Below are 13,547 nucleotides of genomic sequence, written 5' to 3'. Positions count from 1 at the left end.
GATTGGCATAATTTGTTATCATAAAATGTATTATTTCCTGTCATCAAATGATGGGATAGACCTCAAATTGAGTGTATTTACTCAAATGTTGTAAAGAAATATGACAGAGCAACCTGGGCTGTATCTCATGAATTTTAATGAACTAAAAAAAAAACCATGTTCTCATGGAGAAAACTGAATATTAAATTATAAAGAACATAACATACAGTACATCTTTAAGACACATTATGTGGAGAACAGAAAAATTCAGACATCCATAACCAAAACATAATTTCCCTATTTCAAATTGAAAAGTGTTATTTCCTTCTTTAGATGCACATAAATGAGATGCCCATTTTCAAACAAATTGCCAACAAAATAATCACAAAGTCTTGAATGAGTCAGATAAATGTAACCTTACACTTGAAAACAATCACACTTAACTCAAGCAGAGCTGTTTCACCATCACCATACAGTCTTTTGATTGTTTCAATTGCTCACATACTTCAGCACAGATAACCTATTGCAGCAATGCACTTCTCATCCACACAAAGATAATGTTAATTTACAGACGATTGTTACTCGTTGGATATTCAAGAGTATGCATCTTGAAGAAAATGAAATTTCCAGGGCCCCACTAGAGCTTAACGGTCAAGCTGTGATGGATTTAAAATCCTCTGGCAGCCCCACTTGTCCATGTCTCTTTGTTTGAGAGATGTGGGGTTTTTTTGCAGCCAAAAAGATGTTTTAAACCAAAACACCCCTTTCACCCCTGTTTCCTTTCAAGTGTTGCATTTCAGCTGAGATATGAGAATGACAGGAAAAGTGGTGGGCAGAGAGACCTCGCTGCTTTTGGTAAACATTACTTTCTCTTGCCAATCTGTTTGATGCTATCATTCCAGACCCAGAAATAAGGCACAGCTCCAGCCACCTGCCTTTTTGGTCTGCTAGGACTATGGATCTTTTTTCCCCAACATCAAGGGTAAAATCAGCAGAGCCGAGCGATTGTGGGAAGCTTTTTTTTAGATTTTTAAAGCATTTTTCCCTGCTACTTTGCCCGAACCGGCAGGGGAAAAATGCTTTAAAAAGCTAAAAAAATAGGTGAAAGTAAAAAAAAAAGTTGGCCTCCCCACCCAGTCACAGGGAACCCACCACCACCAAGCCACGCTTGGTGGTGGTGGGATTAGATACATCCATCCTGTATAAAACATCTTTTACAAAAGTTGATGAAATGATTAGCATGCTATGGTTATATGTTCAAGCAGCCACACCAACCTTATTGAGAAACCTATTTTACAATACCAATATCCACCTAGCAATTTGGAAGTTGGGGCTGAGAATTAACAGACTGAATGGTAATAGTCTATCTACCCTGGGATATGGGTGACCACACTCTTCTTGGAATCCATTCTACGTACCTGGAAAAAACCTGGGATAAGCCACAGAGGCCAGGATGAGAGATGTAAACAAAGACAAACATCTTCCCCAATATAGCCCAGGTAGATGGCTACCTGGGTATCTTCATCTCAACCTTCCTTTTTGATTTGACTTGAAAGAGATGCCTTGGTCAAAAAATCCCATAAGATAATTACAACCTATGTTAGGTGAGACAACATTCCCACTTTGCTCAGATATTTGTACTAAGGTTTAGATCCCTCTCTCCAAGACCCACATGATTTCAACTACTTCTTCTTTCCTTGGGAGGTAGGAGAAATATGAAGATGCTATGAAGAGACAACACGGGGGAGTTAGAATCCAACCTTACCCATTCATTGTAGGTTCAGTCCCATCCCTTTCTTGTTTTTAGTTCCAAAGCCAAATCTAACAGACTAATACGGAATAGATACCTCACTTGATAAAAACACAGTTATCCATCTTTATTTTAACGAACCTGACAACAAAATCACAGGTAATGTTTCTAAACCCATGACCAACTTATGTAACTGCAAAACTAGTCTGAATTATACCAAAATAGTTCTGATGCCATTTAGATGAAACATGTGTTGTTCAATCTAAGCCATAGACCCATTAAACATACAACATGGGCAATGGTGGGATTCAAGTAATTTAACAACTGGTTCTCTGTTCTAATATTTCTTCCAACAACCAGTTTGTTAAACTGTTCATAAAGTTAACAACCAGTTCTCCCAAACTTGTAAGAACTGGCTGAATCCCACCACTGAACATGGATGCTCTATGATGTATGTGCCTCTTTTTCAAAATTCACAGCAATGCCAGTCCTTACAGTTTAAACATGCAGAGTTCTAATTCCTTTTTATATCTATTATACCAATCCAATTCAACATGTATCTACTGTTTGATTGTATTGTATTTGTATTGTATTATATTTAATAGATTTATAGGCCGCCCAATCCCGGAGGATCCTCATCTGTGATCCTCATCCTTGATCCTCATCTGTGTTCAATCACAATTACACATCTACAAGTGAACCTACACAATTTACTTGGGTGTTGATGTGGCACTCTGCAGTTTCCACTTATAAGCTGAGAAACAGAAGCAGAATATGAATGTGACCAATTTATGTATGAACACAAAGACAGATACGTCTTATGGATCTTTCCTCTCCTTGAAGCCTTATTTCTAGAACCAAGTTCTGAACCATTAGATAGAATGAGATATTTGGGATGTTCCTGGTTACTCTAAAGAAACAGGTTTTCAGAAAGATAGAGAGAGATCAAGACTCAAGAATCTAGCACATCTCCACCTTTGTACATTCAAAATAGATCAGTGTGGAGTACCGCAGGATTCAAAACATCTACTAAGACAAATGCTTGCTTGGTTCCCACAACAGATCTGGCTATAAACTGCCCAACCCTGTTGTGTAACTCTACCCATAGTAGATTAGCTTCTGGTTCCATCTGTTTGACTTTGCTATTTGATCCAGTTTTCTCCACCTGGATTGACCCTACAGTTCAGGGCTCTGGCCTAGTGTCCCATGTGGTCTACATGGAGCTACTTTCCATGACTAAAGGGGACCTAACTACAGCTTTGTCTCCAGTGTCACACACACCCCTTGCACACACACACACCCCTAAGAGCCATGGTAGCACAGGGGTTAGAGTGCAGTACTGCAGGCTACTTCTGCTGCTCACCGGCTGCCAGGCAGTTTGGCAGATCGAATCTCACCAGGTTCAAGGATGACTCAGCCTTCCATCCTTCCAAGGTTGGTAAAAGGAGGATCCAGATTGTTGGGGACAACATGCTGACTGTAAACCATTTAGAGAGGGTTGTAAAGCACTGTGAAGCAGTATATAAGTCTAAGTGCTAAGAGCTATTGCAGTCATGTGACATTTCAAAAAAAAATTGTGCACCAAACCAGTAGTAATGCCGGCAGGAACCCACTCCTGGATATGATACATAGCAAACTAAAATTGTTCCAGACCTTCTTTGTTGGTTGTGCAATACTTAGCCCAAGCGATTACACCATTGTTTTTTCAGAGATGGAGCATTGTAAAACAACCTGACTTTCATTCATTCCATGACTGCAGATGACACTTTGATGGGAGAAACATTCAGACAGAAACAAGGCTTTCCCTGATGAGAATCAGGAAGCTCCCCAGAAGCAGAGCAGATAAAAAGAGAATACTTCTCTGTCTTGCCTATTATCCTGTACCTTTGCTTTTTTTTTTTTTTTTTTTACTTAGTGATAATTGCCCTTTTGCATCAGAAGGGGGATGAAAGTAGACAATTAAGCACTAAATGGGAAATATGACAAGCAGGAATAAACAGTTTATTGAGCGAGGGAAGCAGGCAGGCAGGCAGCCAGCTTCTGTCTGGATTCTCAGATTATCCTTTCAGGTCTTGGCTGCTGGCTATCTTCAGCATCCGTCAAACACAGGTACTGGATTAACTTTATTTCCCTAGTGCTCCCTCGCCTAAGAAGGATTTCTTCAGTAGTTTTAGAAGAGCTTTTCCACCAGTTATTTCAGTCTATAATCCACCCATGAGTGGGTTTTTAAGAGAGTTTTAGTCACTGTAACTCAAAGTGTTCTTTGTAGTTAGCATTTGGAAAAGGATCAAATTGGGTTTACCGTAGTCAGGGTCTGCGATTGTTCTTATTTTCTTTCCTGGGCTACTATGGGAAGAAGGGCATCACAGAAATAAAATTAGTCAAGGCAGTTACCTCTTAAATCCCAGAATTGAGATCTCTTAATTACTAAACCTACCTAAAGGAGAATGTAGGGGCTTTGGAGGAAAGGTCTCTAAAGTCTAACCTGCCCTCATGACTTTCTAAACCCCAAGTGTATATACTACGTGCCCTAAGCAAGATAGATAGATCTTGATTTAAAATGCAATGTGGCATCCAGAAATGCTAGAACATCACTTAGGGTGGTATAAATAGACCTCCAGAGGACATATATAGACAGATGGGTGAAATCTTGCAAGGTAGCCAAGACTCACATTTCAACATAAAGTCTCATGATATTTTGGCACAATACAGCATTGTAGATTTGCACAATAGTGACTGCTGCTCTTGATACAAGAATGGTAGCTTCTTCTGAAAATCCATAGCTTTTGGGGATGTCAACAACCTCTCTGTTTGCCAACTACAACTGGGTGAATGAAGTTTGTAACCAGAACCTCCCCTATCAACCAGCTGGTGCTTTCTTCTCCATGCCCTAATTTCAGTTAATCCTTGGAAGCATGAGACCCTTCCAAATCATCTATAGGTGTTCAAAGCTGCTTTGTCTTGTCCTCACTTTGGCCCATTCCAGGAATGGAAAAGCATTCGGATTGGCTGCCCGTCTGACAGCCTAGTATAAAAAAAGCTGTCAGAGGGACTGAATCCCCGCTGTTGTTGTGAGCCGAGCAACCATGTTAGCCACTCTGTTAGCGTTAATAAAAGGTTAGAGTTTTACTTCAGTCTTGCCTCAGTGTGTCTGCCGCTGTTCTGGGTACTGAACAATTGGCGACGAGGATGGGATCCATCCCAGATTGAGGCGCTAGATGTGAGCTGTCACTAAACCAAGCTGAAGTCATAAACGACCCTTCCAAATCATCTACAGGTGTTCAAAGCTAGCCTGGTTATGGAACCTCTAGGCTTGGTTTAGTTTTATTCCCATCTCCATTGCACCCAACATGTCAAGCTGTTCACTTGATAGCTTCTGAGATATCCCTTGTTAAACGGGAAAGGGCATTTACTTTCCCTCTGACTTACAAACACAGACCGGTTTCTGAGAAGACCACTGGCTACTTTTTTGACAAGTGATTGTTTTCTGCCCCTTCAGTTCAAATGCAGGCTGGCAGTCAAAGGTCAATGAGTCTCCGTGGCGAAATGTTGACCCTTCTCTCTTGCCATATGCCAGCATTCCGGGATCTCCACAGCTTCCCTGGTCAATTTCTAGAAGAAACACAAAGAAAGATACGAAAATAGGGAACATAAAGGAAATCTTTGCATGCAATTTTTTTCTCTGGCATTTTATTCTTGCTATCATAGGAATTCTTTCAATAAGGGTTAAAAAAAACCCAAACCTACTCATAATAAAAATAGGTCAGGGTTGTATGCTTTCATAACGCTTTGGGAAAACTTCTAATATCCTGGCAGAAGTGTTGTACCTTATGATTCATGACAAATGTATCTTATCATTTTATGTACACTGAGAGCATCTGCACCAAAGACAAATTCCTTGTGTGTCCAATCACACTTGGCCAATAAAGAATTCTCTTCTGTTCTGTTCTATTCTCTTCCATTTCATTCCATTCCATTCCATTCTCTATTCTATTCTATTCTAATTCTATTCTATTCTATTCAAGTCAGCTGTAAAGAAGGACCAGTGTATGACCCTCCCAGCTCCTGGCCACATTCTCTACTTAGTCTATATTCTTTGTTTGATTTTTCAGGCAATTCTTGGGAAATTAGTCCATATACAGAGTTGGAAATAGAAGAAAAGGATCAAAAAATCGAGATTGAAGTAGATGTCACAAAAGACTCCGTACCTGTCATTCTTCTTCTTCTTCTTTTTAAGTTTATAGACTACAAGATGTTGAAGGAAGAAAAAGAAGAAAGACAAATGTACCAAATTTCCCCTAAAGATAAAGCTATTCAAAACTGTCATGTGAATCACTGAAATGATATGAATATTTTCCTTCTGTTCTTCTCTGATTGCCAGGTTGAGGAATTAATACATTGCATTGATAAAATGTAATTTGCTTGGATTTTATTCTAGGGTGTGGCTCAACGCCAAGCATTTTGGCCTGCCTAACACTGAATTACGTCTTAGAACGTTGTGTTCTTGGGCTTCATTCAGCCAAGGAATGAGTATCAGCATCCAAAGTGGGAGAAGTGCTACTGACTTGGTACAGGTGCACCTGCTCTATCTGTCAGCACCACCTTAGAAGGAGACACACCATTTCCTGATCTTACAGGGTAACTGCAATATTCCCAAACAATGCATGTTTCAATTCAGGAAATGTCAAGAGCATAGAGACAGGTAGAGTAAAGGTGTATATGTTGGTCCTGAAGCACTTTTCCCATTTCAGATCCAAATACCTGCAGATGCCTCTCATCAGGGATGTTCACTGGGTGTGGTCAAAAAGTCAAGATCATCACCAAACAATACCACAATGCCAAAGTTCCACCTGTTTTTTTAAAAAGTAAAAGTTTGCAATGCACATAAAAATAGATGGAGTTTCCATTGTATTATTGTGACAGCTATCTTGTCATTTTTTTAACCAGAAGTGAAGACCTACGTGAACCTTTTCTGCACCGAAACAGGAGCGCACACACCAGGGGAGTACCGGAAACTGGAAGAGCAGCTTCCCAGTGCGCTTGTGCAAGAGCACCATAAACTGGAAGAGTAGTTACCTGGCGCACACGAGTACACTGGGAAGCTGGCCTTCTAGTTTCTGGCATGCACATGCATACCAGTCACCTGGTTTTCCAGTTTCTGGTGCGCATGCAAAGACCAGCTGACTGGCACACATGCATGTGCCAGAAACCAGAAGCTCAGCTTTCTGGCACGTGCATATACTGGCGAACCGGTAGTGGCGGCAGTGCGAGGCTCTGCCCACCGACCCAGATGTCATCACGGACCTTCTGCGCATGCACAGAAGGTTCTGCACATGCCCAGACATCCTGCACACAAGGAAAGTGAGTGAGCAGGAATGGTAGTGATACCATTACTGGTAAGCATGGACAAGAAGGGAATATGAGCCCTGCTGCCGTATATAGGATAGGCTGAAGAGACAATTAGAGCAGTGATTCCCTCGAGGGTTTCTATTAGATGATGCGTCCAAAGCTCTGCTTGTGTCACACATAAAACATTGCCTTTTTTAAAAATCATACCCTGCAGTCACCCTGGCCATTTTTCATTATCCAGTTTGCTTTTTGTCATTTGAGAAAACCAGTGTGAAAAATCTTAACTCTCTTTCTCTTTTTAAAATTTCTTTTGAGAGATCTTCTTTAAAGAGAAATGTTGTGTTATTGAAGATTTGCAGCCATCCATTACTGATTTGGACACAAGCTGACTAGCAATAGGCCTTTTTTCCCTAAATAAAATTTAACTGAATCCAGAAAAGTGACAATGCTTTTGCCAAAGAAGCTAGGCACAGAGATGGCAATGACAAAATGACGGGGGGGGGGGGGGAGTGTGAGAATTCTTTTATTCTGCTAAGATGGCCTCATTCTGACAGAAGGTTGAACCATATTGTGCTCTATTTGCTTCTGACATAGCATATTATATAAAAAACATTACTATGATTAAAAGTTTTTCCAGGCTATGGTTTTTCCAGTTGCAATGTATGGCTGTGAAAGTTGGACCATAAGGAAGGCTCAGCACCAAAGAATGGAAGAACACTCCTATGAGTCCCTTGGACTGCAAGGCAATCCAACCAGTCAGTCCTAGAAGAGATCAACCCTGACTGCTCTTTAGAAGGCCAGAGCCTGAAGAGGAAACTCAAATACTTTGGCCACCTAATGAGAAGGAAGGACTCACTGGAGAAGAGCCTCATGCTGGGAAAGATTAAGGGCAAAAGAAGAAGGGGACGGCAGAGAAGTAGGTGGCTGGATGGAGTCATTGAAAGCCATCAGTGTGAGCTTAAATGGACTCCATAGGATGGTAGAGGACAGGAAGTCCTGAAAGAATGTTGTCCATAGGGTCACGATGGGTTGGACACGACTTTGCAACTAACAACAACAATGATTAAAAGTCACAGTTAAAATGTCCCGGGTAATATTATAGAAGAAACACAGCCCTTGTGGATGATCACTCACACATTTATTTTAATGCATTCCTGCATTAAATAGATTAAACCGGAAATAAAGTTAATATTTTTAAAGATACTTGGCTAATTGGTGCAAGCCTGAACTACTTGACTACCTAACCAGACTGGTGGTAGAGTTGCCAAGGGTTTATGGTTCTAGGAGATTTCAAGTTGCCTTTTCTGAGAGTGGCATCTGGGCTAATGCAGGAGTTCATGGCTACATGGCAGCCATCAAACAAGGAATGTGATAATACACTGGATCTGGTCTTCATTCAGATCTGGAATTGGGTGATTTCTCTGTTACACCCTTGTCACAGTCAGATCATTCCCCGGTAGCTATTGAGGTTTTCTGTTGCCATTTCTCACCACAAAGAATTGGGACCTAATTTAATCAGAACCTCACAGGGAGCAAGTACCCCTGACAGGTTGCAGAAGGATCTTGGAGTTGTTCCTGATGGTGTGTTCCATGATCTGATTGAGGCTCTAACTGCTGCCTGAAATGAAAGAGTGGTGGAGGCTTTGGATTGGATCACATCCATGTGACTTCTATCCATCCATAGATCCCACCAGGTGAAAAGATTGATACCAGTTTTCCAAGACAGGACAAACTTTGAAACCAAAGAAAAATAAGTTTCTGCCACTTTTTAAGGTTATAATAATAGAAACCTGCAAAATCTTAATGTATTTTCCCTCTGCTCCCTTTGTCTTCATGAGAACTAGGGAGAAACATGTCTGAGATGCTTTCTCAGATTACTTTTCTGCCCGAAATTCTAATTTCTTTTCTTTAATATTGTCTTGGTTGTGGCTCATGAGTCATGACTTCTGCTCAAAGAGCAGGTGGCAGCTCTAGCCTGGAGGGCCTTTGGTTAAGCTTCATATTGTGTATCATTTGTACTTTTTCTCAATCATTTCCACCCTGGACTCATCACCAATGGATTGCTGTAATGTGATTTACATGGGGCTGCCCTTGAGGAGTGTGTGGAAGCTGCAGTTCATGCAAAATGTGGTGGCACAGGGAGTTATGTCTGCTCCTCAATCAGCACACTTTACATCTCTGGTTTGTCAGTTGCGCTGGCTACCAGGATGGCTTTAGGTTCAGTTCAAATTGTTGGTAGGCAAAGGTAAAGGTTCCCCTCGCACATATATGCTAGTCATTCCTGACTCTAGGGGGTGGTGCTCATCTCTGTTTCAAAGCTGAAGAACCAGCGCTGTCTGAAGATATCTCCATGATCATGGGCCAGCATGACTAAACATTGAAGGCGCATGGAACACTGTTACTTTCCCACCAAAGTGGTCCCTATTTTTCTACTTGCATTTTTACATGGTTTCGAACTGCTAGCTTGCCAAAAGCTGGAACAAGTAATGGGAGCTCACTCCGTTATGTGGCACTAGGTATTGAAACCGCCGAACTGCCAACCTTTCTGATTGACAAGCTAAGTGTATTAGCCACTGAGCCACAGCGTCCCTCCAAGTTGCTGATAAGGAACTGTAAAGCCCTACACAGCATGGGATCAGGATATTTGAGGGATCCCATCTCCCTGGTTACAATCTCATCATGTCTGGCAGGGTAGACATGTTGAGGCAAGAAGATAACTTTTTCTGCCATGGCATCCACACTTTTTAACATAAAACCAACCAGCTTTTGGGAAAACTCTGAAAACAGGGTTCTGCCATCATGCTTGGGGGTGAGCTGGTAGTGGAGAGCCTCTTCAATGCCTGTAAGGATGAGGCACTGACTGAACACTAATTTTTCTGTTTTTAATGTGTTTTCATTGAGGGTTTGTTTTTGTTGTTGTTAGTTGTGAAGTTGTATCCAACACATTGCAAGCCCATGGGCAAAGTTCCTCCATGCCTTCCTGTCCTCTACCATCTTCCTGAGTCCATTTAAGCTCATGCTTACTGCTTCAGTGACTCCATCCAGCCACCTCATTCTCTGCTGTCCCCTTCTTCTTTTGCTCTCAGTCTTTCCCAGCATTAGGCTCTTCTCCAGTGAGTCCTTCCTTCTCCTTAGGTGGAGTACTGGAGTTTCCTCTTCAGGATCTGGCCTTCTAAAGAGCAGTCAGGGTTGACCTCCTCTAGGACTGACCGGTTTGATCACTGTGCAGTCTAAGGGACTCGCAGGAGTCTCCTCCAGCACCAGAGTTCAAAGGCCTCTATTCTTTGGCCCTCAGCCTGTCTTATGATCTTTATGATCTACCTTTCACAGCCATCCATTGCAACTGGGAGGGTTTGTAGGCTTTTTAAATTAATTTGGGGGGGGAGGGTTTTTTTTGGCTATTGCTTTAATTTTTGTGAGCTGCCCAGTCACTGAGCTGAGATTGACAGCATTACAAAATGAATGAATGAATGAATGAATGAATGAATGAATGAATGAATGAATGAATGAATGAATGAATGAATGAAATAGGCAGATATAGAATGTATGGAATGGCATTGTATGACTTTCAAAGAAGAATGAGGAAGAAATTAATCGCTACCTACAGTTATTCCCTTGGGATGTTCCAATTGTACATACTCCACTAGTTTTTTTCCTCTACAATTTATTGTGAAAGGAGGCAGACCATGAACTTTCCATGCCTGTTTTCTAATCAATTGTCCTTACAGAAAGCTAATTTTGAAGCTTCAGTCATGAAAAGATTCAGAAATGTTTCTCTTAGCTTGGGGAGGAACGGAGTAAATGGAATGTAGAATGTCTGCTTAGTGTTAGTCAAATGTTCTGGTTCACTACGTTATAATAACCTGAAGGATAATAACAATAATAGCTGGGTAAAAATGGCAAATGCAGTCTAAACATCTGACTGACTATGCAATGACCCATAATAAAAATAACAATGATGCATTGAAATATCTGCAAGAAATACAGTTTGCCTGCAAGCAAGAACTGGTGGGACCACAAAATAGACAAAATAATAGAAGCCAAGAAGCCAAAATGCTCTGGGTCTTTGTAATTTAAACAGAGAAGCACCTGTCAGGAAACATGCCAGACTTAACAATGGCTGATAAGAAAAGCAAAAGAAATCTGGAGAATGACAACAGAATAAAAGAGAAAGAACTAGAGAAAAAGGGAAAGACCTGCAAATAAAAGTAGAATGACTGTGACAAAAGAAAGCAAAGGTAGTACCATCAGTGATAATTGCCTTGGGTCCAATCCAAAACATCTGCAGCATCGTTAGAAGACCATCAACATTGACAAAGATCACCAGTCAAATGCCAAAGACAGCTTTACTTGGGACATCTCACACCCTGCAACAATACCTTTAAGACCATCAAATAACACCTACCTATCCTAGGTCCTGGGAAGGTGGTATTGATAGGTAATTTTAAAAAAAATGCAAAATGTAGACTAAACATCTGTCTGAGTGCAACCAATCATCATAATACAAAATCTGTGCATTGGCAAAATTTCCACCTGTCAGTGACAAAATGCCACACTTCTTGGATCCACACACATACTATAACGATATATCACAGCATCCTATCTGCTTGGGAAGAACTTAGTGTGAATGGAGGCCAATGCAGGTAAAGAACTAGAAGTTGAGGTTGCGTGCTGTTGTGTGTATAACAATAAAAATAATTTTAGTTAATAATAATGATTTAATTGCTATATAAAATGCTAATGATAAAATGTTTTAGTTTATATTTTATTTTTACATTTGTAATGATAGTATCATTATGTCTACATTATAACATGCATGTAAAATTGTAACAATTTTATTAACAAAATTTTAATTTAAGCAACTATATTACATAATAAATCATTAAATAATATTTAACATTATTAACATTATCAAATTATTTAATAATATGTCACCCTGTGACGATACCTTTTTCACAAGTAAACATGATAATATATCTGTCTGTGCATTTAACTGCCATCATCTTCTTCCTCCTCATCAACCATCAATATACAAGGAAGAGAAGCTGATGGTACTTATTTATGGGACTATTTCCCAACTTGTTCTGGCAAGAAGGTCATGCTCGGTTTGCAATTGGCTAAAGAATGTTGGCTAGCTGGACCTAGGAAAAGATGCTTTTCTGATGCAGCTGTGAGTGTGGCACATACTCTTTGGAGTTTCATTTCCTCTGAGATAAAATTATGTCTGATCCTACTGGCCTTTTGCAAAGCTATGAAAATTTTGTCCAGGCCTGGGTCCCCAGATGTGGCATCTCTTAACTTTGTTGATGGTTATGTTATGAAGTTCAGCTATTATGAGTTTTTATATTGTGCATTTCATCCATCTCATCTAAAATGGTTGCAGGCTAGTTTGTGAATGCAATTCTATACATTTTCTCCCTCTGGCAGAGGAGAGGAGGATGAGGAGATGAGAGCAAGAAACAGAGGTATAAATAAGGCAACTGTTGTCTAATATTATAGGGCTGTGATGGTGAACCTATGGCACACATTCCCAAAGTGGCACGCGAACCCATGTTGCCCAGCATGCACAGCCTTGTCTATTTGTCTTCCAGGTTTCTGATGCGCATGTATGATGATCAGCTGTCTTTTGTGTGTGCAGCAATGCCAAAAACCGGTGTGCACAGGCATGCTGGCCAGCTGATTGTCAGGTGCGTATGAGCGCCAGAACCTGGAAGTTCAGGTTTTCCGGAGCATGGCTCTGATGAGCGCACATGCACACAACATTTTCACATAACCTTTTTGGCACAATGAGGGTGACCAAAAGGTTTGCCATCACTGTTATAGGAAGATGCCCTATGACTGAAAAACAGGATTGTACAAAGGTCACAACAGGATCATTCTCATTTTTCTATAAAATAGTAAAATGGGAAGCTAGGAACTTTTTGATAAGTACAATTTTTGCCTAATTTGTTTCAAAGCTTTTTATCCCAACTTGCTGGAATTCACTTTTACCTTCCTAATTGTGAACTGGGTCTTATAACACCCAGGATTTCATATAACTGCAACCTGCAGTGAATATAGTCGGCACAAGTTTGTTTCAGAATAATATCTCTGCCTTTTGCCGATACAACCTAAGACCTTCAACAGATTTTCAAAGGCTTCAGCTTTCTTTGGACTATATTCTGAAAACAAAAACAACAGGTCTGGTCATTTATGTTTTCCCTTCAACATAAAGGTGGAATTTCTGAGGGAGAAAAAACATGCCCTGAAAATCAATGACCAAAAAAAGCTCTTGAAACATTGTCCAAACAAATTCAGTGCAAAGGAGAGAAAAATAAGTGTTCTCTATTTTGTAGATAACTAAATGCAGAACAGGACATGAGACATCCTGTCTGTCAGCTGCTATTAACAGTTGCTGCCTCAGAATAGATTGGGCAAATTTCTCACTGCATAATATGAATGCAAGCAGCCACTGAAAAACCAATACAAC

General features: G+C 40.5%; 1 protein-coding gene across 1 annotated transcript in view; it reads right to left on the bottom strand.

Annotated features, from left to right (window-relative positions):
- CSMD2 (CUB and Sushi multiple domains 2) overlaps window positions 1-13,547 on the bottom strand; it is a 771,224-nt gene that overhangs the window by 281,699 nt on the left and 475,978 nt on the right. Inside the window, exon 13 of the mRNA XM_087728138.1 lies at window positions 5,159-5,341. Within this exon, the coding sequence (XP_087584264.1) occupies window positions 5,159-5,341 (183 nt within the window). The remainder of the gene's footprint in view (window positions 1-5,158; window positions 5,342-13,547) is intronic.

The sequence above is a fragment of the Thamnophis sirtalis genome, unplaced genomic scaffold (genome assembly GCF_051295495.1).
Source record: "Thamnophis sirtalis isolate CommonGarterSnake01/CBP01778 unplaced genomic scaffold, rThaSir2_p1.2 scaffold_13, whole genome shotgun sequence".
NCBI lineage: Eukaryota > Metazoa > Chordata > Lepidosauria > Squamata > Natricidae > Thamnophis > Thamnophis sirtalis.
Note: the sequence above shows the minus strand (reverse complement) of the source record. Positions and strands in the feature narration are given on the sequence as shown.